The 27,903-nt window shown below is 50.7% G+C and overlaps 1 protein-coding gene across 1 annotated transcript; it reads right to left on the bottom strand.

Annotated features, from left to right (window-relative positions):
* Nucleotides 1–4,195: 4,195 nt before the first annotated feature.
* Nucleotides 4,196–26,382, bottom strand: CCDC92B (coiled-coil domain containing 92B). Its single transcript, XM_084802854.1, has 4 exons — nucleotides 26,053–26,382; nucleotides 14,485–14,637; nucleotides 10,299–10,346; nucleotides 4,196–7,806 (listed from the first exon to the last, which is right to left on the bottom strand). Exons 2-4 carry the CDS (start codon nucleotides 14,612–14,614, stop codon nucleotides 7,193–7,195), a joined length of 792 nt encoding a protein of 263 aa, XP_084658980.1. The 5' UTR covers nucleotides 14,615–14,637; nucleotides 26,053–26,382; the 3' UTR covers nucleotides 4,196–7,192.
* Nucleotides 26,383–27,903: the final 1,521 nt, after the last annotated feature.

The raw sequence follows: 27,903 nt of genomic DNA, 5'->3' as shown, positions 1-27,903 counted from the left end.
CTGGGTGTCTCCAACATCTTCCCTGTCCGATGCGAGTCAAGTGGTTAACGTGTTTGTTGGCCAAGTGCATGCATGATCCAGACCCAGGGGATGCCAAGCGGTCCCGAGAGCTCCGCAAGACTCACAGGGAGACATTTTGCTGTTGGTTTAGAGGGCCACCTTTGCTCTCCACCACTGTTTATAATGCCTGGCTTTCCTTGGAGATATTTCCTCTGCGTGTTGCAGCACTGTTGACCTTTGACCAGAGCTTCAGATCATTTTCATAAAGCCTGATTGAGGCTCACCTTGCCTGCGTCCACGCAGGCTGCCAACAGAAACTCCCTTCCTAGCTCAAGTGTCCAGGTATCCAGGGGTGGTGGTGGTGGTGCACACTTGAGCGCCTCTAATGCTTGGGAGGTGGAAGCAGAGGATCAGGAGTTCGAGCTAGACCTCAGATACTTAATAAATTTCAGGTCAGCCTTGGCTACTTGAGACAGTGTCTCAAAAAAGGAGGAAAGGGGGGCTGGAGAGATGGCTCAGAGGTTAAGAGCACTGACTGCTCTTCCAGAGATCCTGAGTTCAATTCCCAGCAACCATATGGTGGCTCACAACCATCTATAATGTGATCTGATGACCCCTTCTGGCCTGCAGATGAACACACAAGCAGAGCACTGTATGATAATAAAAAATAAATAAATCTTTAAAAAAAAAAAAAAAAAGGAAGGAAAGGAGGAGAGAGCTGCAGCTGTGGTCGCCCTTCTCCCTGCGCCTTCTCATAGCCAGCGTCTGCAGCAGCCTGGGATCCACCACCTGCCCTTAATGGCCTCTCCTTCCTCTGTCCTTCTCAGTCCTAACCCACAACTCCATTCTTTGGGTTGCCTTAGGGATGCCCAGAGTCCTCAGTTTCCCTGTTTTTGGGGCCCCACACAAAGATGCTGGTCGAAATGCAGAGGGAGGTAACCTAGGCTGAAGCCTGGCCCACATAATTAGACTTCTCAAAGCTCCGCACCTTCCTAATTATTGTTATGATGGACACACCCGCTCAGCTGGTCCCGCCCACCTCCCCGTTTCTTTCCCAGTGGGAAGAAGGTGGCTGGAGAGGTGAGGCTGGACCCTAAAATCCCTGGACTGCAGGATGAGGCCCCTAAGCCCATGTCTGAACTTGGGGATCAAGAAGAGGAGATGAAAGCCAACGGGCCCTGGTGGCGCACGCCTTTAATCCCAGCACTTGGGAGGCAGAGGCAGGTGGATCTCTGTGAGTTCGAGGCCAGCCTGGTCTACAAAGCAAGTTCTAGGACAGCCAAGGCTACACAGAGAAACCCTGTATTAAAAAAAAAAAAGGAAGGAAGAAGAGATGAAGAACTGCCAGGAAAGGAGGACGACGCCAGGGGGAAGCCCTAGGTCTCAGTTTCCCCATCTGTAAAATGAGAGGGTTATACTTTATATGGTGATTTCTGAGAGTTATCTGAGGCTGACTTTTGACAGCTCTGCCTCAAACTGCTGCTCTGAACTGGGCTTACCCGGGCAGCTCCTGGTACCGTCAGGTGTCAACCCTAAAGCCAATCTCTCCCTATTTTTTTTTCTTTTCCCTTCCCTCCTTCCTTCCTTCTTTCTTTTATTTTTTTTTCAAGACAGGGTTTCCCTGTGTATCCTTGGCTATCCTGAACTGACTTTGTAGACCAGGCTGGCCTTGAACTCACAGTGTCTGCCTGCCTCTGCCTCCCCCAAGTGCTGGGATTACAGGCCACTGCACCTGGCTCTCTCTTTTCTTTTTCCTCTTTCCTCAAACTCGATTTGACACTCAAGAGTCTTGGGCAGATGTCTGTCCACTGCTGGGCCTTCTCTTCCCTAGACCACACCCTTCCGAGATTTAGGCACAGGAACAGAGGCCTGTGCTACACGCACTGGCCTTGCTGCAGATCCTCGTCCTGGTCCACCCTGGGACCAAACATGAGACCTAGACACAGAAGCAAAGACCTGAGTTCAAAATTTCAAGTAGAAGCCAGGCGTGGTGGCGCATGCCTTTAATCCCGGCACTTGGAAGGCAGAGGCAGGCAGATGGCTGAGTTCGATCTACAAAGCAAGTTCTAGGACAGCCAAGTCTACACAGAGAAACCCTGTTTCAAAAAACAAAACAAAACAAAAAAGGAAAAGCAAATGTGGACAGGGGAGGAACTTACCACATAAGGGATTTCAGACATCCGTGGATAAAGATCACTTCAATATCAAGTATCTCTTTATTCCACCTTTTTATTTATTTATTTATTATTTATTTATTTATTTATTATTTATACAGTATTCTGCCCTCATGTGTGCCAGCACACCAGAAGAGGGCACCAGGTCTCATTAGAGATGGTTGTAAGCCACCCTGCACCCTGCAGTTGCTGGGAATTGAACTCAGGACCTTTGAAAGAGCAGACTGAGCTCTTATCTGTTGAGCCATCTCTCCAGCCCCTATTCCACCCTTTAAAAAATAGCATTTTATTATTTATATTTATTCACACGTGTGAGTATATTTGTGTATACCATGTGTTTGCAGAGGCCAGATAAAGGTGTCAGACCTCCTGGAGCTGGAGTTACCAGGCAGCAGAAACTCCAGCTCAGACCCTCTAGAACAGCAGTACCTGACCTTAACCACTGAGCAGCCATCTCTCCAGCACCCTCACCTCCTTTTTAAGATGGGACCCTGTGTACAGCAGAGGAGTGTCACACTCCGTGCTGGAAGGTGAGCTTCAGGTTGTGATCTTTGGCTTTACCTCCTGGGTATGAAGACTGGCATGCACCACTGTGCCATTTGCATAGCGCTGTGGCTCTAACTTGGGGCTGAGCGGATCCCTAACCTACTTCTTCATCTTTTGGACACCTTACTCCCTTATGATGGCAAATGACCCATAACTCCAAGTTCACAGACTATGACTTTAGCTGCTCACGTGCTTGTCCTTGTCAACAGTCCTACGTGCCTCACTGCTGCAGCCTTAGCGCCTAAGGTGGAGCTTGAATGTACGGTTTTAGCAAAAGCTTCTATGATTGGCTCACCGGCTTGGCTCTTGTGCTCATCCTCAACCTACATCACTTGCCCCACAAGATAGGATCAGCCTCCTCCTGGCTAAGATGGATTGCGATGACTCCAATTATCAGGAGGGGAGAGTTGTACTTAGAAACAATGTCCTTTTCTTTTCTTTTAAGTTTATTTATTAGCTGTACAGTGATGGCACACGCCTTTAATCCCAGCACTCAGGAGGCACTTAGATCTCTGTAAGTTCAAGGTCCACAGAGTGAGTTCCAGGACAGCCAGGGCTAAACAGAAAAACCCTGTCTGGGGGAAAAAAAGACTTATTTATTTATTATGTATATAGTGTTCTGTTTGCACGTACATATGCATGCCAGAAGAGAGCACCAGATCTCACCAATGGTTGTGAGCCATCATGTGGTTGTTAGGAACTGAACTCAGGACCTTCGGAAGAGCTGCCAGTGCTCTTAACCTCAGAGCCATCTCTCCAGCCCTAAAACAACTTTTTTTTTCTTTTCCCAAGACAGAGTGTCTCTGTGGCTGTTCTGGTACTCACTTGTAGACCAGGCTGGCCTCGAACTCACAGCGATCTACCTACCTCTGCCTCCCGAGTGCTGGGACTAAAGACGTGCACCACCACTGCCTGGCTAACAATGCCTTTTTCATGCTCAGCACGCAGAACTTATTCTGGCTGTCCACAACACAGATGCATATTGAAAGCAGGGTACCAGATGTGCTGACCTCCTGAAGCTGTTGTCATAGGATAACTCCCACTATTAAAGGATGCTGAGCTTCTTGCAGCTCCATCAGATAGGGAACAACGTGGCCAAATAAGCCCAAACCAGGCATGGGATACTTCCAATCTATCCCTGTCCAGCCTGCTCAGAAATTGCTCATCCAAGAGCTCATTCATTCAATGTTTATTGAGGTTGTGTGTGTGTGTGTGTGTGTGTGTGCACACGCGCGCGCGCGTGGAAAGGCTGGCAGGTCTTGGCAGAGGGCCAGGTCACCTCAGCAAGCACCTTATGCCTTGAAGAGCATATTGTATGTCTGGGGGTGGGGAGTGCTTGGGTCTCCGGCACCTGGTTCACTCTACCCATTGATTTCCAAGCTACTGTCTTCCTCATGTCTGTACCTCCCTACTCTGCATCTGCTGGGACAGAGGCAGGTAAGCAGCAGCACTCTAAGTAAGAGAACAGTCGTCCATGTTTTCCAAACATTTTTATTAAGAATAAGGCATATGACAGTCACCCCCTAAAGCAAAGGGCTCTATTTCTGTGGGTGAGTGAATACAACTCTGAAAAGCATTGGATTAAAAAGCGCAGCCAACAGAGAATTTGGAGCAGGCTCCGTCTGCCCTGCATGTCTCCCATTTGAGGCTGGCACAGCAGTGTGAAAGGGCCCCCAAATGAGAAGATGCTCCACACCTTCTGCCCTCCTTCCCTTTCGCCTCCACACAGGATGACTCCATCCTGCTGCCTGTACAAGGATGAGCTGCCCCATCGTGGCCCAGGATGGGCTCCCCAAAGAACAGGTTGCCATGGCAAGGATACAGGGACCTTAAACTGCGTTGCTCACCCATTTCTGGATGGCTCTAGAGTGTCGGACTCCAGCGCAGCTCCTCTTCCTTCTGAGTCTGTCTACGCTTGCATTGTGGGACTCTCCCTCAGGACTCTACATGCCCACAAGAACCAACTCAGTTTCCCACTGGGTCATCCCTGGGCTGTAGCTGGTACTTTTCCTTAGGATTCTTGTTTTTTTGGTTTTTTTCAAGACAAGGTTTCTATGTGTAGCCTTGGCTGTCATAGACTCACTTTGTAGACCAGGCTGGCCTCGAACTCACAGTGATCCACCTGCCTCTGCCTCCCGAGTGCTGGGATTAAAGGTGTGCGCCACCTCTGCTTCCTCAGGATTCTTATAGCCAGGTCTAGGAAGGGAAGGAGAGGGAGCTAAAGGCAGGGCCTTTCCCAGACTGGGAGGCTGAGGGAGTCCTTGCCTGTAGGCCACTGAAGGGAGCCTTCCATTATTTCCAGAAGAGAAAAGGGGCGGGAGAACACTGTTAATACCAGAACCCTGTATTTGCCTAGGCCTCCCTATCACTCCCTCGCTAATGGAAGAGTCGCATTATCCCCCCCCACCCCGAGATCTCCACTGGCAGTCAGAGGCTCTTACACCCTTTCATCTGGGAGATCTCCAAGCACCTCACAGCTAAGTATAGTTATCTCTGTCTGTCAGAAGAGGAACAGGATTTGGGAGGTTGCTGACAGGGTCACTTGAGGAAAGGCAGGCAGGTTCCTGTCGGATCCCTGGGGATGGGGTGTGATGGGGCCAGCTGAACGCCCCTGGGTGCCCAGAAGAGCAAAGGACAAGAGCTATTGCTACAGTGTAAAGGGAAGCTAGTTGGGGTAGCTATGGCTTATAGTGGGTGGATGGACGAGAAAGGACTCTCTAGAAAAATCAACGTAACAAAGTCACCCTGTTCGCCCCAAAAGTATGATTGTAAGAGATGAAGGTCTGTGCAGGTACCCCAAGAAAGAGGCCTTTACCCTCCCACTGGCCTTTGGGCACTTCCAAGGGAGCAGAGTGAGTCTCTCACACAGGCAGGTTCCAGATGGAGAGGGTGGCAGCACAAGGCAATGGGTCACAGAAAATTAAGGGGAGACAAGCCGTACAGGTATGGTCACTGGACTGAAGGGGTAGCTGCCGGGGCCCTACGAGGGCCCCCAGGATTTTACTTCTGTCATCCAACTCCCAGGACCGAGGTAGCTCAGCCCAGGCTTGGTTATTGCTCAGTGGCCTCTGCTGCCCTTCGGGGGAGGGGAGGGCGAGGAGGGTCTGTGCACAGGACCAGGCTAGAATGTGTTCACCGTGTTCTGCATCCTGCAGAATTCCTGCTTCCTCTTACAAAGTGAAGGACATGAGCCAGGAGTTCTTTTTTCTTCCTGGTGGTCATAACTGAAGAAGTTTGTCAACTACAGAGACCGACTCTGTGCTCACCTCAAGACTCTGGGTGACACACACACACACAGTGAGGTGCCTTAGCCAGGGCCAGGACCTGCTAGGGGCCCAGTGTCTGAGTGAAGACAGGCATCCCTCCCTCAGCAGCCCCAGAGAAGACCTCACAGGCACTTAGGACTCAACGCAGGTCAAACCAAGAGGGGTGGGTGGGGGGCTGTGGCATGGCCCCTCCCCTATGAGTTGGACTGAAGCTTCCTGCCTTTGGTAGTGGGGGGAACTGGAAAGAAGGGTGAGACATTCTGCTCTCCATTTGCCACTCCCAACTAAGAGGGGGAGCACAGAACCACCCCATCATCATCATCATCAGATTACAGGCTTAGGGGCCTTTCCAGGGTTGGGCACCACCGAGAACTAACCAGGCTTCACTTCCTCCCCCCACCCCCCAAACCAAATTTCTACGGACAGCTGGCCACTTCTGAGAAGCCAGGCCCTGCTTCCGGCCTTTGGGTGCAGCCAGCGGCAAGATTAGCACCTACAACTGGACTGGGAAGTCTGTAAGGTGCCTCCCCTCCACTATGCACCCCCCCCCCATGGCAGACCAGGGAAGAACCAATCAGTTTCTCTCCCATGACTCGCTCCAAGGGTCTTTGTTTTCTGTAAGTCAACTGCCACCAGGAACGCAGCGGCTCTAAGAGAACGTGACTTGTAAAATAGATTCTAAAGTGTTCTGTGCTCACCTTCAAGGACTTAGTGGGGTGGGGAGTGGCTACTTCCGAGTACGCGAGCCAGCTCCTAAGCTTGTCTCTCCCGAGCAAAAGGCTGGGCAGGGCTGGAGGGTGGGGAGAAAGCAGGGAAGGGGAGCTTGCAGGCCTAGCGATGCCAAGAGTCACCGTGTTCCTTCCTGTAGGCAGACCCAGCCTTCTCCTGCCCTACAAGGGATTGTCAGCCTTCCAGGGACAGACCAGGCCCCACCCCTCCATCTCTCAGGGGCAGGGTGGGACCCAGATTAGGCTCATTACTGCCAGTCCACCATAAAAAAAAAAAAAAGGTGCGATCCCTTGGCGCTCCCTCTGCAAAGGAGCTCCCTCTCCGGAGCGGGCAACTCATCTCGGGAAAACTCACAAGCGGGGGCAGCTCTAGAGGGTGGCGGATCTGGGGCGGATCTGACGGCTGGACTCCGCCCCGTCCCTGATCTTGCCCGGCCAGGCCTGCTTTGCCCGATGCCACCCACTGCCTGCCCAGCGCCTACTCAGGATCCCCTGGGGCGCTGGGCGTGGAGGCTGGGCTCTCATTGGGCCCCGGGTGCGGGCTACATTGGTCCCGGGGCTCCTGGTGTGGCAGGGGGTGTGGGGTGTCTTGGTCGGGCAGCTCCTGTCGTGGTAGAGGGCGCAGGCCACGCGCGCTGGGCCTCGGGGGCCTCCGCGGGTAGAGGAAGAGGGCAGGGTCCGGCATGGGATCGGTGTCTTCCCAGGCCGCCCAGTCCCGGCCCGGACCCTTGGCGGCCGCCTCCGGAGGGCGCCGGGCCCGTTGTGCGCGCCGGCGGGGCCGGGGTTCGGCGGCAGCGGCGCCGGAGCGCGGGGCCTGCAGTCTCTGGCGCGCGGCATGCAGCTGGCAGGAGAGGTAGGCGGCTGCCTCGGTGTGCTTCTGCAGCTCGGTGCCCAGCACCGTGGCGCGATGGCTGCGGCGCCTCAGCTCCTCCAGAAAGCGGCGCTCCTCCGAGCGCAGGCTGCAGCGCAGAGCTGACACCAGCGCCTCCCGCTGCGCCACCTCCCGCCGCAGCTCCGCGTTGGCCGCCGCCCGCGCCTCCAGCTGCGACTCTAGCTCGCGGCACTTGATCTCCAGCTCCCGGGACACCTCCTCTGTGGAGAAGGGAGAATAACGAGGCGATGGCTCCCCCTCCCGCCCCCAAAGCCCTGAAACATAACCAGCTGGCTCATCGGCCACTTCTGCTTTTCCGCCTCAAAATTCAGCCACTGGGGACCTTATACTCCTGTCTATTCTCTGCGTTTGATTCTTTGGCTTAAACGCCAAAGATCGAGCGTTTATTCGTAAGCAATCTGTTGGGCCTTGGGTCTCCGTACTCTGTGTCGGGCCCATGTTTTCACCAAGCATGTAGCACAGCGTAGTAAAAAACCATAAACAAATGTAGGGTTGCCAGTGTGACATGTGCCAGAAAGCCAAATTAATGCTCTGATTCTAAGGGGGATGAGATATCATCAGGGAAAGCTTGAGAGCTAGGATGAACAGTCCCTCCCCTGGAGAAAGGGGAGGTGGTGTGCCCAGGAGGCGGTGGTGGGTGTCCTTCCCTTCACCGAGCACACACCCCGTTTTGTGAGTCCTTCTTGCCAACTGGTCTAATGCATAACTTCTGGAATTGGTCCTAGAAGCGGTGCTGCTGAGATCTCTCTAGGTGATGATGCAGAGTCAGAGCTGAGGACCCCTTCCTCCTGCTGGGCTCATCCCCATCTGTAGCCTGGGGTTTCACAGGCCAAAGGGGGTATGTTCCTTACAGAGCAGTGGCTTGAGCTCTGGTAACTCCCAAAAGCTCTTCCAGAGGAAAGCTGGTAGTGGTGAAAGTGTCTTTTGTCATGGCTCCTGTCAGGGATGAGTGAGTGTCCCCTTCCTTCAAGCACAGAGGCACCAGGAAGTAAGTGTCCACGAGTGCCATAGGAAGACGTGGACAAAATAAGGGCACGTCTAAGAGGTCCCGTGTGCCCTAGCTGATCTTCAGGTGCAGGAAGCAATCATAGGAATTCTCACAGCTCAAGATTTCCCAGCCTTCCATGCTCAGTTCACTCTCCCCCACCCGGCCCTCTCTTTTATTTTTTTGAGACAGGGTTTCTCTTTGTAGCCTTGGATGTCTTGGACTCATTTTGTGGACTAGGCTGGTCTCGAACTCACAGAGATCCCCTCGCCTCTGCCTCCCTGAATGCTGGGATTATAGGTGTGTGCTACTGCACCTGGCTGATCTGTCAGTTCTTAAGAATTCTTCTGGTAGCTCGGTGTGGTGGTGCATGCCTTTAATCCTGGAACCCGGTCTCTACAAAGTGAGACCAGGGCAGCCAGGACTGTAAGAGAAACACTGTCTCAAAAAACCAAACCAAACCAAACCAAAACAAAAAACAAAAAAACTTCTGGTGGTTCATGATTGTAACATCAACACTTGAGAGGTTGAGGCTGGAGGCTGGCCACAAACTCGAAGCTAACTCGGTCTACATAAGTGACTTCTAGGTCATGTGGGATTACAGAGTGAGGCAGTAACTCAACACAAAACAAATGGTCCTGGGTGTCATTGTGTAGCTTAGGGCCACCTTGAATTGGATACACTACAATGAAGGAACTGGCTGAAGACCCAGGCACCCCTGCCCCTCTTGGCATTCCACCAGCATCCTCTGAACCTTGGTAGCTGGAGCAGCCAGCTCCAGGCTACCCAGCTGCCTTTTCCCTTTCCTACGCTACATCTCAAGCTGGTCTTGTCGCTCAGAACTGGGGCTTCCGGGACAGCACCTCCTTGCTTTTCATTTGTTTGAGACAGGGTCTCCTATGTAGCCAGAGATCCATTGGAACTTGTTAAGTAGATCAGGCTGGCCTAGAAATTACAGATTTGCCTGCCTCTGCCTCCCAAGTGCTGGGATTAAAGATGGGTGCCACAATTCCCTGCCCAAGTAAGACTTAAGAAGAAAAAAAAAACTTTAACATTTTCATTATGATATTCGTGTGTTTGCGTGTGTGCAGTCTGTGCATATGTTTATGTCTGTATATGACAGTGTGTAGAAGCCAAGGGTCAGTGTTGAGCATCTTCCTTTTTTGCTCCTGGAGGCAGAAGCAGGAGGTTTAGGAGTTCAAGACCATCCTTGACTACATAGTGAGTTAGAGGCCAGATTTCGCTACTTGAGAACTTATCGCAAAAAATCAAATCCTGGTCCATCTGCGGGTGGCGGTGGTGCACGCCTTTGATCCTAGCACTTGAGAGGTAGAGGCAGGCAGATCTCTTTGAGTTCGAGGCCAGCCTGGTCTAGAAAGAGAGTTCCAGGACAGCCAAAGCTACACAGAGAAACCCTATCTCAAAACAACCAACCAAACCAAAACCAAAACCAAAACCAAACCCTGGTCCAGCAACATGGCTCAGCACGCCGAGGAGCTAGCCTTCAAGCCTGATGATTTGAGTTTGATCCCTGTGTTCCCACACGGTAGAAGGAGAGAACTGACTGACTTCCAGGAATTCTCAGACTTCCACATGTGTGTGTCCCGTTCCCATAATAACATACAAGGCATTAAAAAAAAAAAAGGCCCGGGGAAACTCCACTGGGCCTCGTGCACCCTCCCAGCACAGCTCACAACCTTCTCTTACCTTGCTGGTGAGACTGGACCTCTCTCATCTCCAGGTCATGGGTCAGTTCTGGGGAAGAGAGAAGAGAGGAGTTTGCGTGCATAGGTGGCACGTCAGGAAGTCACAACTCAGGGAGAGGAAGGACAGATCCATACACACCATCTGCACCACCGCCCATAGGTACTTTATATCCCTGGGCCTGGGGCTTCCAAGCCCAGAGATCTTCCCAGCAAAGGCTTTGTGCCTAGGCTTGGGACCAGAGACCACCTCTGCGGGCAGAAGAGTCTGGTTTGTTCAGGGGATATCTGCCTTTCCTAAGGGTGATGTGCCACCATTTTGGATGGTTGTGGGGCACTCTTGGTACACAGGGCTTTGACCCATGCAAGCTTAGTTAATTGACAATGCCGCAGTGCCCAGAGCTTCTGGGGAGGGGCAACAGAAATTGAAGGAAGTTTTTTTTATTTTTTTTTATTTTTTTTATTTATTTATTTTTTTTACCAAACTGAACACGGAGACACTAATTTCATGGCCAGTATTAAACCTGTATTCCTGTCTGAAGATCCCTGTTGTTTCCCAAATCCCAGTTGGCTACCATTCAAGAAGGGCCTAGGGGGGACAGTGCCACCTAGTGGTGGAAGCTGGACCAGGCTTTAGTTTGGTGTTGCAGGGGAGGGGCTCCTCAGGGGCACCCAAGCTGAGGAATGCCATCTGCCAAGGTCACTGGCATAGGAACAAGTTCTTCCGGGATGCGGTATTCTTTGGTGCCCCCAATGCCCCATCTCTCAGGGCAACTGTTTGATCACTATTTTCAGCCCTCAACTCCCAGAGCTCAAAACAAGGAGAGATCAGGGGTTTCCAGCTTGGTGATACAGAAATGCTTAGCACTGCTGGCTTGGACATGGCTGGGGATGGTGGGCTGGGTGAAGGACAGAAGGAAGCCGGAGTCATAGGGCATCTTGGGCAGCACCTGAAGGCTTGAGCACATCTCTGGGAATACTGGCAACAGTACCTCCATAGGCAGGCCTGTGCCCTTGGCCCGCTCTGGTCCCCTCAAGATGCTCTGAGGGACAAGGGTTTTGCTAGAAGTGTCTTCTCTGGGGAGACCACTTGTTGCTGGGACACAGAGAGTACCTTAGCTATGGCCGGAGTCTGAACCATCTCCCTGGGGCCACTGGGAGGCCTCTGATGCCTCCACCCATAGGACTCTCGGGGACTAATTTCTCCCCTCCTCCAAGGCCTATGAAATGGCCTGAGGGACCTTGGATCTCCACTAACTTCTCAAGGCCTGATTTCTTTCAACCATTAACCACAGGGCTTGGAAACGAGCCCTGCTGGGCCCCACCTCCCTCATCATCCTTTTTCTGTTTGTTTTTGTTTTGTTTTTTTGAGATGGGAGCTCCCTATGTAGTCTTGGCTGTTCTGGAACTCACTATATAGACCAGTCCAGCCTTAAACGCACAGAGCTCACCCAGCCTCTGCTGAGTGCTGAGATTAAAGGTGTGCACCGCCACACTGGCTTCTCCCAATCACTCTGTACCTATATTCTGATGTGAATCCTTGTAGGTTACATAAGTATTCTATGAAATCAGCACATGGTAGGACCCTGGCTCAGTAAAGATATTTCTCTGAGCTTTAGTTTTCTCATTTGGAAAACAGGAACAAAGCAGCACCCCTCTTACAAGGGGCTGATGCCAAAATGCAATGAGAAAAAAAAAAAATAGAGAATTTAGCCTAGGGCTAGGCCAGCAGTTAAAGTGCAGGGGCGCCTGTCATTGTCCAGGCTGTGCTGCAAATCCAGAACTTACTTCTACCTCCAAACCCAATGTTCTTCACCTTTTCTTTTCTTTTCTTTTCTTTTCTTTTTGTTTTCCAAGACAGAGTTTCTCTGTATAGCCCTGGCTATCCTAGAACTCACTCTGTAGACCATGTTGGTCTCAAACTCAGAGATCCCCCTGCCTTCACCTCCCAAGTACTGGGATCACAGGCGTGTGCCACCACTCCCTGCTCTGCCTCTACCTGTTAAATGAAGGGATCAGAGGTGTGAGCCACCACACTCAGCTCTTCCAGCTCAGGCTGTTACGCCATTAGCTCAATGGATGTCTCAGTTGTTTTATTTACTTAGTATTTTCTCCTCCTTCTCTTCCTCTACTGTTTCTTCTCCTCCTCCTCTTCACTGTATAGTCCTGGATGTCCTGAACTCACTATGTAGACCAGGCTGGCCTCAAATCCCCAGAGACCTGCCTGCCTCTGCCTCCCAGGTGCTGGGATTAAAAGCGGGCACCTCAGGACCCAACTTCTTTATTATGGAAGTGATAAACCAAGACTTAGGGGAAGGAAGAAAAAAGCGTCATATATGTGTTAGTGTCATGGCCAGGATTAAAACCAGCAACTGTGCCATTTTCTGAAGGTGCTGTACCTGTCAGTTGCCCAGAGTGAGATACTGAGGCCTAGAAGGCCCGAATGACCCACTCCGCTTCTCACGCTAACACAGAATATGAGCAGTCTTGACTCAGCCTCTTTGCACACAGATCCAGTTGCTTCATCCTAAGCTAGGCTCCTGGCCATCTGTCTCCCCAGAGAGTGGATAGCCCCGGAGGCCACTTTTTCATCGCAGTGACAATATCAGAGGAAAACAGACTAAAAATCTTATTGCAGATCCTCTCATTTCTTGTTTTTATTTTTTATTTTTTTCCTGATACTGAGAACCTAGGTGCTTCCGTTCCGGACACAGCATAGTTCCCATGACAACATAAACAGGCAGGATCAGAGGGCCCTCTGGTCCCCCTGGCTTTCAGGTGAGCCTGGGCTTGCAGCCTCCTGGTTATTGATTAAGAGGATAAAAATAACTGTGGTCTTGTCTGGAGCTGCCACTCTGGGGGCTGAGATGACTGAACCAGGCCGTCCTTCCAGTGGGGAGGTGCGGAGAGAGCAGAGGGGATAGAGGGGACAGGGGAAGGAACTGAAGGGGGACCCAGGAGGGCAGGCTGCCTGGAAAGCCAGGTAAAGATGAAGAACATGGAACCAGGTGGCGGTGGTGGTGGTGGCGGCGCACGCCTTCCATCCCAGTACCCAGGAGGCTGAGGCAGATGGATCTCTGAGTTTAAAGCCAGCCTGGTCTACTGAGTGAGTCCCAGGACAGCCAGGGCTCTGCCTCCTCCTGAGTGCTGAAATTACAGGCATGTGTTACCATGCCTGGTGCTGAGTTTCTCACAGTCTCTTCTTCTTCTTTTTTAAAAATATTTATTTATTATTATGTATACAGTGCTCTGTCTGCATGTACACCTGCAGGACAGAGAAGGGCATCAGATCACACGATAGATGGTTGTGAGACTCCATGTGGTTGCTGGGAATTGAACTCAGGACCTCTGGAAGAACAATCAGTGCTCTTAACCTCTAAGCCATCTCTCCAGCCCTCTCACAGTCTCTTCTAAAGCACAGCTTTATGCTACTTCCTGGCCTCTGCTATGCTGGCCCATTTATCTGCAGTTGTTTCTTCCCTTCTTCCCCCATCGCCTGTCACTTTGCCTGCATACTACTTGCCCTCCAGGGAGATGATATGCTCACTCCTGGGACAGAGCAGCCTACTCTCCATCATCCTGGTGAGCTCCTGATGGCCTCCTTACTCTCCGATGTATGTTTATTTTTTACATGGGTGATGTTGGGCACAGAATTCAGGGCCTTGTGTATATGCTGGGCAAGGTCTCCAACAACACCAAGCAAGACAACACCACTGTAAGAACGCTGCCCTGTCTCCCTGTTATCCACTGGCCCCGTGCATTTCCCCATGCCCGAAGGACGACAGTACTCAGTGACCGTGACTCGAGGAGGACAGGAATCCCCATAGAACTGGCTCTTCGAAGTCTCACCCACCATCTCAACAGGGTCCTCAGCCTTAAATGCTTTAGGTGTGGGGAGCAGAGGAGGGTGAGGGACAGGGTATCACATAGCCCAGGCTAGCCTGGAGATCACCAGCTACTTCCCCGGTGGTATTAGGATTCCAGTCCTGACCTGTGACATTCAGCTCACACCTGAAATTCACTCCACGCCAAGCCCTGATTCTCATTCAGAAAGAGACACGACTGAACTGGTGTTAGGCTCACAGGGACTCGGGGAGAGCACCTCATTAGAGGAACGGACGATGGGGATTCCGACCACTGCTTTCTCTCCAGTCACCTGGGGGTGGGGGTGGGGTCAGTGTTAGTCTCACCTGAGCAGCGTTTCTGCAGCCTCAGGATCTCCAGGTGCAGGTCTCGAAGCAAGGCCATCTGTTCCTTTTTCAGGAAGTTGATGTGGCGTTGCACGCTCTGGATCTGATGCTCCAGGGACACGGTATCCATGGCAACCCAGGCTTGGGCCCCACCTGGGTGGAAGACAATGTGAAACCCCATCTTCAGAGGCCATTTGCCCTGCCTCTCCTTCAGATCCCTTGCGGTGCCCTTCGCACTAGACCCTCTTGCCTCTAGGGAGAGAGGATTCTGCCACGCTCAGCTCTCTCTACTAGCTTTCTCGAGCACTGTGAGTGAGCACGTCCTCAGGGAGGTGGTCACTCCCATTTAACAGACGAAGAAGCAGAGGCCTGTGGGAATGGTGGTGCCGGTGACATTTTCCTGCCTCCTCTGCCCCTCAGCAGGCAAACAAATGGAGCAGAAGTTGGCAAAGACAGCCAGATGAGTTTGGGTCTAGCCTTCATTAGATGTGTCACGTGGGGCTCGACCTCTCTAAGGGGTTGAGGGGGACCTCACAGGGGAGGAGGGTCCCGATAGGTAGTACAGGATAGCTTAGAACTCTCCACACCTGGGCTGGAGAGATGGCTCAGTTAAGGGCACTGATTGCTCCTCCAGAGGTCATGAGTTCAATTCCCAGCAACCACATGGTGGCTCACAACCACTCACAATAAGATCTGGTGCCCTCTTCTGGCATGCAGGTGTGCATGCAGATGTACATGCAGAGTAATACTGTATACATAATAAATAAATTAAAACTCTCCACACTTCCATCTCTGCCTCTGGAGTGCTTCGGATACTGGTGTGCACTGCTGTGCATGGCTCACAGGATGGATGGGGAGTCTATAGAGAGGAACAGGGCCAGGATGAGAAGACCCATGTCATGTCCCCGAGGAAACGTGGGGACAGAGAAGCATGCACCTGAATCCCACTCATGGTCAGACTAGTAGCAGCTCCGCCTTCTCGCTCCCCAGCGACTTTTCCATGATGGCCAGTATGCTGGAAAAGCAAAGGTGGAGGCCAAGGCTCTGGGTCCAATGTCTTCCCTGCTAGTCACTCCCTAAGCTGCCTATTTATTTTGGGCGATAGAGTAGCTTGCCTTTGTGACTTTGTAGGTTATTTTCCCCATCTTTTATCCCCTGGTTTTAGCCCCTATCACTACATAAGAGAGAGAGAGAGAGAGAGAGAGAGAGAGAGAGAGAGAGAGAGAGAGAGAGAAGGACAGAGGGGAGAGAAAGAGATCTCTGAATCTAATTTCTTTTTTTAAAAAACTATTTATTTATTTATTACGTATACAAAGTTCTGCCTGTATGTGTGCCTGCTGATCTCATTATAGATGGTTGTGAGCTACCATGTGGTTGATGGGAATTGAACTCAGGACCCTTGGAAGAGCAGGCAGTGTTCTTAACCTCTGAGCCATCTCCCCAGCCCTGAATCTAATTTCTTTCTTCTTGTTTCTTCTATGCTTGTAGCTGGCCTTTGCTACTTTGTGGGATCTTCCTTTACCCATCCTTTTTCCCCTCAGTTTCACCCTCTATCACTAGATAAGAGATGGGGAGAGGGAGAGAGGGATATATACCTATATCTGAAACCAATGTCTTTCTTCTCTGAGCATGACTACTGACAAACTGCAAGCGATGCCCCCTGAAAAACCACCAACCACGCCTATTGGGGCTCTAGCATTTATATACCCTCTGAAAAATTCCCAGAATTCCAAATGTCACACAATCGCAGAAACCATCTACTACTGGCAAAAGCACGCTTCCGGTAGAGCGTGAGGTAAATCATAGTCCGCTGCCCCACAGTCTGACACATCCCCGTATCCCCACACCTGGGATTAAAACAAAGACATATTCCCTCCCCCATCAGACAGGGTTTCTCTGTGTAGCCTTGGCTGTCCTGTAACTTGTTCTGTAGACCAGGCTGGCCTTGAACTCACAGAGATCTGCCTGCCAGCACCATGCATGTGCTAGGCAAGCACTACTCTATGAATTTACATCACAAGTTCCTCTTCCTAAACTCTTTTCTTTGGACAGAGGCTCTCTCACCATGTAGCTCTGGGTGTCCTGGAACTCACTATGAAGCCCAGGCTGGCCTGTATTTCACCGAGATCCTCTTGCCTCTGCCTCGAAAGTGCTGAGATCGAAGCATGAACCACCATGCTGGGCTCTCCTTAAACTTCTGAAGGACCTGGACCCACCTCATCTGGAGATTTCTATGAATGGCGCGAGAGGACCGCTAAGACGGACAGATCTTCTGTGTGCAATTTTCTTTTGTAGGGTCACTCGGAGCAGGTTCACCGGAGGACCTCAATTCCATAGGCTCTTGTCTGGCTCTCTTTCCTGCCCCAACTAGCCCAACCCAGCAGTCCTTTTATTTCAGCACAGGACAACCCTTTGGCCTATGGGGAGCACTGGATGCTTATTGATCACATGTATGCTCAAGAAATGACCTACATGGGCTGGAGAGGTGGCTCAGTGGTTAAGAGCACTGTCTGCTCTTCCAGAGGTTCTGAGTTCAATTCCCAGCAACCACATGGTGGCTCACAACCATCTACAGTGTGATCTGGTGCCCTCTTCTGGCATATTGGTGTACCTGCAGGCAGAGCACTGTATACATAATGAATAAATAAATCTTAAAAAAAAAAAAAAAAGAAATTACACACACCCACCAACCACTCCCCCAGCCAGCCCTGTAGACTACTCCAAACTTAGTGACACTGAAGTAATAGGCCAGCTCATAGGTGGAGCACACCTAGATCTCTAGCCAAGACTTCCTTTGTTTGCTTGTTTTCTGAAGCAGGGTCCCATGGATTTTATTTTATTTATTTATTTATTTATTTTTGGTTTTTCGAGACAGGGTTTCTCTGTGTAGCCATGGACTCACTTTGTAGACAGGCTGGCCTTGAACTCACAGTGATCCATCTGTCTCTGCCTCCTAAGTGCTGGAATTAAAATTAAAGACATGCGCCACCACACCCAGCTGACTTTGTTTTTGACATGGGGTCTTTTTAGGTTACAATGAGAGGTCTCAGACTTACAAGGTCACGTGATCCTAGAACCTCAGTCTCCCAGGGACCTGCGAGTACAGGTGTGTGCCTGCTCAGTTTCTTCAATTCAAAGAAAGTAGCCAGTGTTTATGTTGGAAACAGCTCTGATTTTGAATCCTGGCTCTTTCAGCTTTCCTCTGTGTTGGCTTTGTGCAGAAAGTTAACCTCCGGGAGGTGATCTTTTCCTGATATAAAATGGAGGTAAAAAGGACTGGACAGGGCTGGGCGTGGTGGCGCATGCCTTTAATCCCAGCACTCGGGAGGCAGAGGCAAGTGGATCGCTGTGAGTTCGAGGCCAGCCTGGTCTACAAAGTGAGTCCAGAACAGCCAAGGCTATACAGAGAGACCCTGTCTCAAAAAACAAAAAACAAACAAAAAAAAATTAAAAAAAAAAAAAAGAAAAGAAAAAGGACTGGAGAGACAGCTCTGTGGTTTAAAAAAAAAAAAGCATTTGCTGCTCTTCCAGGGCACCAGGACCCAGTTCCCAGCACTCACAACCATTTGAAACTCGTTACAGGGGACCTGACTCTCTCTTCCGGCCTCCAAGTATACAGACACATATGCAGGCAAAATACTCACACAAACAAAATAAAATAAAAATACTTTTTTAGTAAGTAAATATACTAACAGCCCTAGAACAGCTGTGGAAATGAAATGAGACAAGGAATGTGAAGTATTAGCTAGGTATGGTGGAACATGACTGCAATCCTAGCACTCAGGGAGGCAGAGGTAGGAGGGTCAGAAGTTCAAGGTCAGCCTGGGCTACGTAGTAAGTTCATGTCCAGTCTGAGCTCCACTAGACAATACCTCAAACCAACCAACCAACCAGCCAACAAAATAAAAAAGTGTTTAGTACAAAATATTACCAGTATTGCCGGGCGTGGTGGCGCACGCCTTTAATCCCAGCACTCGGGAGGCAGAGGCAGGTGGATCGCTGTGAGTTCGAGGCCAGCCTGGTCTACAAAGTGAGTCTAGGACAGCCAAGGCTAACATAGAGAAACCCTGTCTTGAAAAACAAAACAAAAAAAATATGTATATATTACCAGTATTATACTCCTTTTTTTCTTTCTCTGTCTAACTTTGTGTGCGGTAGGCTAAGTCTTACTTAGTCTACTATTCCTTCCATCCATCCATCCATCCACTCACCCATCCATTAGTCTACTGTTGCCAATGACTAGCTTTGATACAGGATAGAGTGATAAACATGACAAAGTTTTTGTAGCAGGGAAGTGGTGGCACACACTTTTGATGCCAGCACTCAGAGGCAGAAGCAGGAGGATCTCTGTGAGTTCAAGGCCAGCCTGGTCTACAGAGTGAGTTCCAGGACAGCTAAGGCTACACAGAGAAACCCCGTCTTGAAAAGCTAAAAACAACAACAACAACAACAACAACAACAACAACAACAACACACTGCAGGAGAAACACCAAGACAAAACAGTAAAAAACAAGGTGAAAGAAAGGGTTTTGCAGATGTAGTTACAATTCCTACTCAACTGACTGTACTGGAACTCAGCACGTAGACCAGGCTGGCCCTAAACTCAGAGATCTGCCTGCCTCTGCCTCCTGAGTGCTGGGATCAAAGGCATGTGCCACTGTGGCCACCACTGCCACCCAGCCATTCTTTTTTGTTTTGCTTTCTTTTTCGAGACAAGGTCTCTGATTACATAGCCCTGGCTATCCTGGAACTCACCGAGATCTACCTGTTTCTGCCTCCCGAGTACTGGCATTAAAGGCCTGAAATGCAGGGTTGTTTTTTTTTTTTTTAATTAAATGGTTAAAAAAAATTTTTTTTTTATAATTTCTTATCTGAGTACTGTATTACATCATTTCCACCCCCACTACAAATATACCATTTAGTGTAGCTCTGTGTGGGTGTATGTGTGCATGTGTATGTATGTGTGTGTATGTATGTGTGTGTATGTATGTGTGTATGTGTATGTATGTGTGTGTGTATGTATATGTATGTGTGTGTGTGTATGTATGTGTGTGTATATGTGTGTATGTATGTGTGTGTGTATGTATGTGTGTGTATGTATGTGTGTATGTGTATGTATGTGTGTATATGTGTGTGTATGTATGTGTGTGTATGTATGTGTGTATATGTGTGTGTATGTATGTGTGTATGTATATGTATGTGTGTATGTGTATGTGTGTGTGTATGTATATGTATGTGTGTGTGTGTGTGTGTGTGTGTGTGTAGAGCTGATCACTCAGGATTGGATAACTTATTATGGGGTTCATCAGTAGAGAAGATTGATTTACCCTCTCTTGGCAGCCATTGATTGCCTGCAGCTCTTCGTCTAAGGGTAGGTCCCCTCTGGCTGAGAGTGGTAGCGCATGTGAGTAATCACAGCACTTAGGAGCGTCCTGAGTTGATTTCGAGCCTGGGCCACATGATAAACTATCTCAACTCCATCCCTTGGCATTATCTTCACAGCCCAAGCCACCACCTTCCCTCTGGTACCGCTGCTGTTCCCTAAGACCTGGCTTTCTGCTTCCGCCTGCAGAAATGTAAGGCTGCCAGATCTCCCTGTCCTCAACCCAGAACTCTGCAGTGATCCCCATTACACATCAAACCCCAAGTGATTTCTTTTAAAAAAAAATATTTGTTTTTAATTATTTGTATATGCATGTGTCTTTGTGAATGTGTTGGTGCTGGTGGAGCCCAGAAGAGGCTGTTGGACACCCTAAAGCTGAAATGTGGCAGTTGTGAGCTGTCGGATATGGATGCTGATGCTGGGAACTGAACTTGGTACACATTTTTTACAGCTGAGCCATTTCTCTAGCACTTTTAAAATTTTAAATTTTATTCTATGTGCATTGGTGTGAGGGTGTCAAGAAACCCTGGAACTGGAGTGACAGACAGTTGTGTGCTGCCGTGTGGGTGCTGGGAATTGAACCTGGGTCCTTTGCAAGAGCAGCAGCCAGTGCTCTTAACTGTTGAGGCACCTTGCCAGCCCCCTCTCCCCATTTGGTTTTTTTTTGTTTCTCTGTGTAGCCCTGGCTGTCCTGAAACTCACTCTGGAGACCAGGCTGGCCAGAGAACTTCCTGTCTTCCCAGTACTGGGATCAAAGATGTGTGCCACCACTGGCCAGCTCTTTTGGACTCTCTTTGAGCGGGTTGGCCTTGAACTCACAGAGATCCTCCTGCCTCTGCCTCCCAAGTGCTGGGATTAAAGGTGTGCGCCACCACGCCCGGCTCTCTTTTTAAAATCACATTTGCTTATTTATTACACATGCGGTAACATGTGTGTGGAGGTCAGAGGTCAGTTTGCAGGAGGCCGATTCTCCCCTTCCACCTGGCGGGTCCCAGGGACTGACCTGAGGCTTTTAGGGTTTGAAGCTGTGCCCGTGTCTGCTGAGCCCTCTCACTTGCCCTCTCACTTGCCTGTCCTTCTTTGTGACCTCAAACTTGCGATCCTCCTGCTTCTGCGCATACAGTGCTGGGATTGTAGGTGTGTGCCACGGCACTGGGGCAAAAGTCCAAGTCCGAATCAAACCTTGCACAACCTGCCTCTGGTGGATAGCTCTCGTTCCTTCTCCCTCTGCTGGCCTCTTCCCTGCTCTAAGCATACTTGCCTGGGGTTCTCTGTATGACCTGTCTTCTCTGCCAGGGGTGACTTTCAACAGCCTAACCTCACGGCCCATTCCCTCCCTTCGATTATATCCTCTCAAATGTTGCTTCTTCGGGGACCTTCTCTGATCACACAAAAAACCAAACCAAACCAAAAACCAATCAACCAACCAAAAAACTTCCATCACTTTCCACTCTCATCCTTTGTGCTATTCTTTTTTTTTTTTTTTTTTTTTTTTGGTTTTTTGAGACAGGGTCTCTCTGTGTAGCCTTGGCTGTCCTGGACTCGCTTTGTAGACCAGGCTGGCCTCGAACTCACAGCGATCCACCTGCCTCTGCCTCCGGAGTGCTGGGATTAAAGGCGTGCACCACCATACCCGGCTCTTTGTGCTATTCTTTCATGAACTCCCAGGCACATTTGTTTACTGTCTGTCTCCCTTGCTGGACCATTAGCAACACAAGATGAAGGGCTGTTGTTTTTCTCCAGTTTCCTAGTGCCTAGCATAGTGTGGCAGCAAATAAAAGTCACTCGGTAAATATCTGCAGAATGGGCGGTGGAAAGGGCGGGCGGGGGGGGGGGGCTGCCAAAAACTCTGATGCTTGTGATTTGATCACTGCCCCTTAGAGGAGAGGCTCTGTGGGAACACAGAGGAAGGGGAAGCAGGCTATCCAGATGAGACCAGATAGGCTGCGGTCAGACAGTGGGGAGGAGGACCCCACCCGTCAGAGGTCTAGGGGAGGGGAATAGAGGGGAAAAGGGAGGGAAGGTGGGAACTGGAAGATAAGAGGGAGGGGATTATGATTGGGATGTAATGTGAATTAATAACAATAATAACAATAACAATAATAATAATACAATAATAATGAAAATTAAAAAAATATCTGCAGATTATACCAGTGAGTGGATTTGGAGGAGTTCATAAACTGAGGGCAGGTTCACTAGATCAAAACAGACACAATTAGGTTTGACATCCCTAAGAACAGGTGTCAGGCAGGCTACCTAATATTCTGGGTTTAACAGAGGAGACAGATGAGCCTGTGAAACTGTATGTCTGTATTGGGGAGAACGGGCTTGTGTGCACCCCAAGTTCACATGTAAGAGCTTGTGATTCTAGGGCCTCACACATGTTCTAATAAGCAACAACATCCCAAGTGTTGTTTTCTTGCATGCCTTTTCCTGACTTCTCACATCTGTGTGGGTGCTGTGTGCATGCCTGTAGGATGAAGGTGTGTGGGCCTACCCTAGGAGGGAGGGAAGGAGGGAGAGAAAAATGTCTGTTCCCACTCACTACCACGCAAGTGGCTGTGAAGGGTGTAAATCCTTCCCACATAGCTCTGGAGCCTGGGTGCTGGCCCCAGGAGGCTGAGCCAACCAGCTGTTTCTGTTCTTTCCCGGATGGGCTGGGCCGTTCGCTTTCAGCTAGGCAGGCTGCTCTTGTTTCTTAGGGCAGAAATTTGGGTCACCAACGATCTTGGCCAGTCTTCATTCTTAGACATTATTGTGTGGATTGTCTGGAGAGGTGAGGAGGTGGACACATCAGAAGGGCTGAGGCAGGAAAACAGCAGGTTTTCATGACACACATGTGGTCCTAGAACCGCTGGGCACCAGAGGCTTGTGTCCTAGGTGTTGTCTAGGCAGGCGGCAGCAGCTGCCGAGACAGCTGGTGTTGCCAGCTCTGTCTTCTCCCTGAACCCAGATGCCTGAACCTCACATCCTCTGCCTCTTGTCTACTGTCCTGGCCACCTCAAGGTCTGCCTTGCTTCTGTTTTGCTACACCTCCTATTTCTATTTCTTTCTCGTGTTAATTTTGTAGCTTGATGAAAAAAAAAGTCTGTCACTGCACACACACACACAGGGCGCGGCGGCGCACACCTTTAATCCCAGCACTCGGGAGGCAGAGGCAGGCAGATCGCTGTGAGTTCGAGGCCAGCCTGGTCTATAAAGTGAGTCTAGGACAGCCAAGGCTAACACAGAGAAACCCTGTCTCAAAAAACCAACCAACCAAGAAAACAACCAAAAACCAAAAGCATGTATGTATGCCCAGCATACCTGCTGGGTTGCTTTTCTTTGCTTTTTTTTCTTTTTCCCTTTTGGTTTTTCGAGACAAGGTTTCTCTGTGCAACAATCCCCTGGCTGTCCTGGACTCTTTTTGTAGACCAGACCAGGCAGCCCTCGAACTCACAGAGATCCATCTGCCTCAGCCTCCTGAGTGCTGGGATTACAGGCGTATGCCACAGCGCCAGTCACTTGTCTTTGCTTTTAATGATTTTGAGGGGGAAAAAAAAGACATTTTATTGCACATGTGCGCACATGTACAATGTGTGTGTATGTGAGTTTGGGGGGGGGGTACAGGCTCCCTCACACCATGGGAACATGTTGCAGTCAAAGGACAATCTTGGGGCTGTAGTTCTCTCATCCCACTTTGCAATCTGGGGTTAGACCCAGTCTGTCTTCTGCATTTAGACCCTAAGATCTTTCTCCAGGCCCCTTTCCTGTAAGAAACTTCTGCATAAGAAAAGATGCCTGCTAGCCAAAGGCCTGAAACTATTTTTTATTAACTAAGTACTTTACGATCACTATTTTTGCTGCTGTTATTGTTTAAGTGGTCTCACTGTGTAGTCCAGGATGGACCAGAATGCACCAAGTATCCCAGGCTGACCTCCAATGCATGGCAGTGGTCCTGCCTCAGCATCCTTAACACAGGGATTGTAGGCATATGCCACCATGCCTAGATGAATGCGCAATTGCCCTGAGATGCTTAAACCCTTCCTTGCCCCACCGTTCAGCCTGTTCTGTGTTCTCTAGTTATTTTCTGCCCCATCTTTCCTGGCCAGCCTAGCAGCCGGGAGCTCCTGCTCTCAGGTCACATGAGCTTTCAGTACGCTCTGCCTCATGCCTTGACTGATTGCCCTGTCCCAGTTTCTTTTTATTTTGGGGTGGAGGGAGGTTGAGATAGAGTTTCTCTGTGTAGCCCTGGCTGTCCTGGAACTTTCTTTGTAGACCAGGCTGGCCTCAAACTCACAGTGATCCACCTGCCTCTGCCTCTTGAGTGCCGAGATTAAAGGCGTGCGCCTGGCGTCCTGTCCCAGTTACAATTTCGTCCTTAGAGCTTCTTTTCTCTTTGGGGTTGAAAACATCTGTCTGGTCAACAAAATGTCTCTGTACCATTCCTAATATTCTTTAAGAATACGTGGCTCAAAAAAAAAGAAAAAAGAATACGTGGCTCCTTGTTTCTATGTGAACAACAAACTTATTTTTTTGTTGTCATTTGTTTGTTTCTCTTTTTTCTCTTTCTTTTGAGACAGGGTCTCTCTGTGTGGCTGTCCTGGACTCACTTTGAACACCTCAAACTCACAGAGATCGACCTGCCTCAGCCTCCCTGAGCGTTGGGATTACAGGGGTGCGCCACCACACCACCACGCCTGGGTGCTTCTTATAGCCAAAGCTGATATATGAGCTGGGAGAGACAGAGTAATGAATGAGCAAGTACATGAATCGATATGTTCTTTATTTTTTGCAGTCATTACTCCTCTTCACCATCTGACTCAGAGGCCCAGGGCTAAAGGAGAGCAGATCTCGGAAGCCTCTCTAAGTCCAGGCCTGAAGGCACAGGCAAGAACACTACCACATCTCAACTCTCAGCACGGCACTGATGACAGCATTTTACACATTAACTGTCTACCCCTTTCTTGCTCCCCGAGACAGGGTTTCTCTGTGTAGCCTTGGCTGTCCTGGAGTCGTCACTTTGTAGACCAGGCTGGCCTCAAACTCATAGGCATCCGCTTGCCTCTGCCTCTCCAGTTCTGGAATTAAAGGCATGCGCCACCACGCCCGGCCACCCATTAACTATCTTAAACCTGCACTGATGGTCCTATTAGTACATCCACTCCAGAGATGAAGACACAGGACCTCAGGGAGGCAAAGCCCTTTGCCTGACACACAGAAATGTAGTGACTGACACTTTGAGGCACTCACTCTGGAGCTCTCTCAGGGCAGCCACACTTTCCATCTGCAGGCTAAACTCCTTTTTCGGATTTCACCTCTTGCTCTCCCAGTCACCACGGCCATCCCGTTGCTTTCTACACTCTACCCAGCTTCTGTCCCCAGAAATCTGACCTCTCTTGTAGTCTTCCTGCCGGCAGTTTGGACTCTGGGAATTCCTTGCAGGAAACAAACCACACAGCCAGTAGTGGAGCAGAGAAAATGAATTGAGTCTTACTGGGAATCACCAGGGCAAGTAAGCACACGTATTAAAAAATAATTACTCTGCCACCCCCACTAAGCCCTTGGCTCTCCTGAGGACAAGTCTGGAACCGAGATGTGGCCTTTGACAAATGTCTGGGACTTTGTCTGCAAGGTGGGGGCTGGTGGCGGAGACACATTCTCCAGGGACCTGTGATCCTCTGCACTCCAGAGTCCCTCCTCCCAAACACCCTTCAACTCTAGCTCCCGGCTCTACCAAAGATCCCACAAGCCCTAATCTCAGCATTGCTGAGGATTCAGGTACATGCGAGTGGGGGGTCAGGAAAAACTGACAACCTCGATATTCTGCAGTTGGTGCCTCGAATTTGACTCCTAGAGGCAGCTTGTGGCTCGGGGGTCGGGGTGATGGCTATGGACGTCATAGAACATAGGTAAGAGATGGAACAGCCAGGACACGAAGAGCAGGCAGAACGGTGGCAGAGTGGTGGAAGGTGGCAGGCGGTGGTGCGGACTGCTTTGGACTCCCCGCCAGCGCCCGGAAGGGCCCGGGTCTGGCGGCGGAGGACAACTTCTGCCAGCAGCCGGTGTTCTGACCGTCTCCCGCGCGCTGCGGCGCCCGACCCCGCGCAGCCCCTCCAGGCGGAGCCGGAGCTCGGGCGCTTCCTTCATCACCCCGGCCGCCCGGCCAGCGCCCACCCTCGACGCCCACCGCCCGGCCTCCTCACCTGCGGACCCGAAAGCCGGCGGGCCGGGCCCGGGCCTCGCTGGGTCTCGGGAAGAGCTCTTCCCCCGCGCTAGCTGCGCTCAGGGATCCGCAGCGTGCGGCGGCGCTGCGGCGCCATCAGCTGCTGCGAGGCTGTGGGGCGCGGGCTCCGGGGCTCCGGGGGGCTCCGGGGCGCAGAGGCGTGGGGCCCGGGGCGGGCTCCGGGCGTAAACACCTAGCAACGTGACCGGAACTGGCGAAGGAGCTGGAGCGGGCGGGGGGCGGGAAAGATAAGGGGGAAGGGAGGGACCTGGGGCGCGCGGGGAGGGGCCGTGGGCGGGGCGGGGGGAGGGGAGGCTGGAGGCTGAGGCGGGGGAAGGGGAGCCCCGGGACCTCGGGGGGCCCCAGGAGCCTGGCCTCCGCACCCTGCGGGCAGCCGAATCATCGGAACTGGCCCTGGCCGGGAGCTGAGGAGGGAACCCGGGACACCGCGAGCGACTAGGCGAGCGGGGACGCGGGGACCGTTCAGCACCGCGGACAGCTCCCAGACCCGCAGGCCGGGATATGCTCCGCCCCTCTAAGAAAGGCACCGCCCGCAGCCTGTGAGGGAAAGGTTGGGGTACCCAGGAGCTGGGGTATTCGCGAGCTGCTGGCGAGTCTGAAAGTCTGCTCCTGGTCCAGGCGGCAGCAAAGCTGTGCCAGACCTCTCACTAGTTCTGTGACCTTGGGTGAGTCACCTCACCTGGTATACGATGGTACCAAGAGCCAAGGGAAGATCCTTTATAAATAACTCTAAAGTCCCTAAAAAGTGCAAGGCGCTGCTGGTTTTGAGCCCCACCCACTTTCCCTCCCCCTCCCCCTCTCCCTCCCCCTCCCCTGCCTTAAACTGGCTATTTCTAGAGATACTCTCCTCAGCTTATAGGTCTCGCTCCATCAGCATCTTTTTCTTCTCTAGACAGACGACGGTGTATGGAGTGCTCCTTTCCGTTCTTGTGAGAATTAAATGGGTTAATATCTGTACAGTGCTTACTACAGGAGTGAGGGCTCATTAGACACCTGTACGCATGGTGCTTGATGGCAAGCGATCAGATACTCTGAGAGAGTGGCAGGTGGCTTGGAGCTCCCAGTGGCAACTTACTTCCATTCCTACCTTGTCACGCTGAAGGTGGGGGTTTTAGGGACTCAGACCGAAAGATTGGTCTGGATTACCTCATTCTATTGCAAGCCAAATACTTGCTTTCATCTTGAGCCAAATTTCTAGAAGGCCTTAACTTTTTGGTTTTTGTTTTATTTTCTTTTGATTTTGGTTTTTCGAGACAGGCTTTCCCTGTGTAGCCTTGGCTGTCCTGGACTCGCTTTGTAGACCAGGCTAGCCTTGAACTAACAATGATCCACCTGCCTCTGCCTCCCAAGTGCTGGAATTAAAGGCGTGCCCCACCGCCGTCCCGCAACTTTTTGTTTTTGACAAGGTCTCACTATGTATGTAGCTCTAGCTGGCCTGGAACTCAATTGCTTTGAAGAACAGGCTGACCTTGAACTCATAGAGGCCTTCCTGTCTCGGTGTCCTGAATGCTGAGATTAAAGGCATGCTCCATCACACTCAACTCTCTTAAATCGCTGCTGAGGCTTAACTGGACTTGGGTGTCAATGAATAAAAACTTTAGCTTCTCTTGGCAGAGTCTAAACCTCAAAGATTGAAAGTCTTAGATGTTTTGACTGGTTGTTTGTACTTAATTAGGTGCCTGTATTTTGTTTGAAGCACTGCATGAGCCGCAGCTTGTAGCTCTGCTGTAGGCTGTGCTTCATCGTGGCTAAGAAATTCCTGAAAGGGAAGGCCAACCCGGTCCTGTTCTCAGTTCCCTCCTGTCTGTAT

This window comes from Acomys minous (genome assembly GCF_964271855.1).
Source record: "Acomys minous genome assembly, chromosome: 12".
In the NCBI taxonomy this organism is placed as follows: domain Eukaryota; kingdom Metazoa; phylum Chordata; class Mammalia; order Rodentia; family Muridae; genus Acomys; species Acomys minous.
The sequence above is the reverse complement of the archived record's forward strand: the minus strand, read 5'-3'. Positions and strand labels throughout refer to the sequence as shown.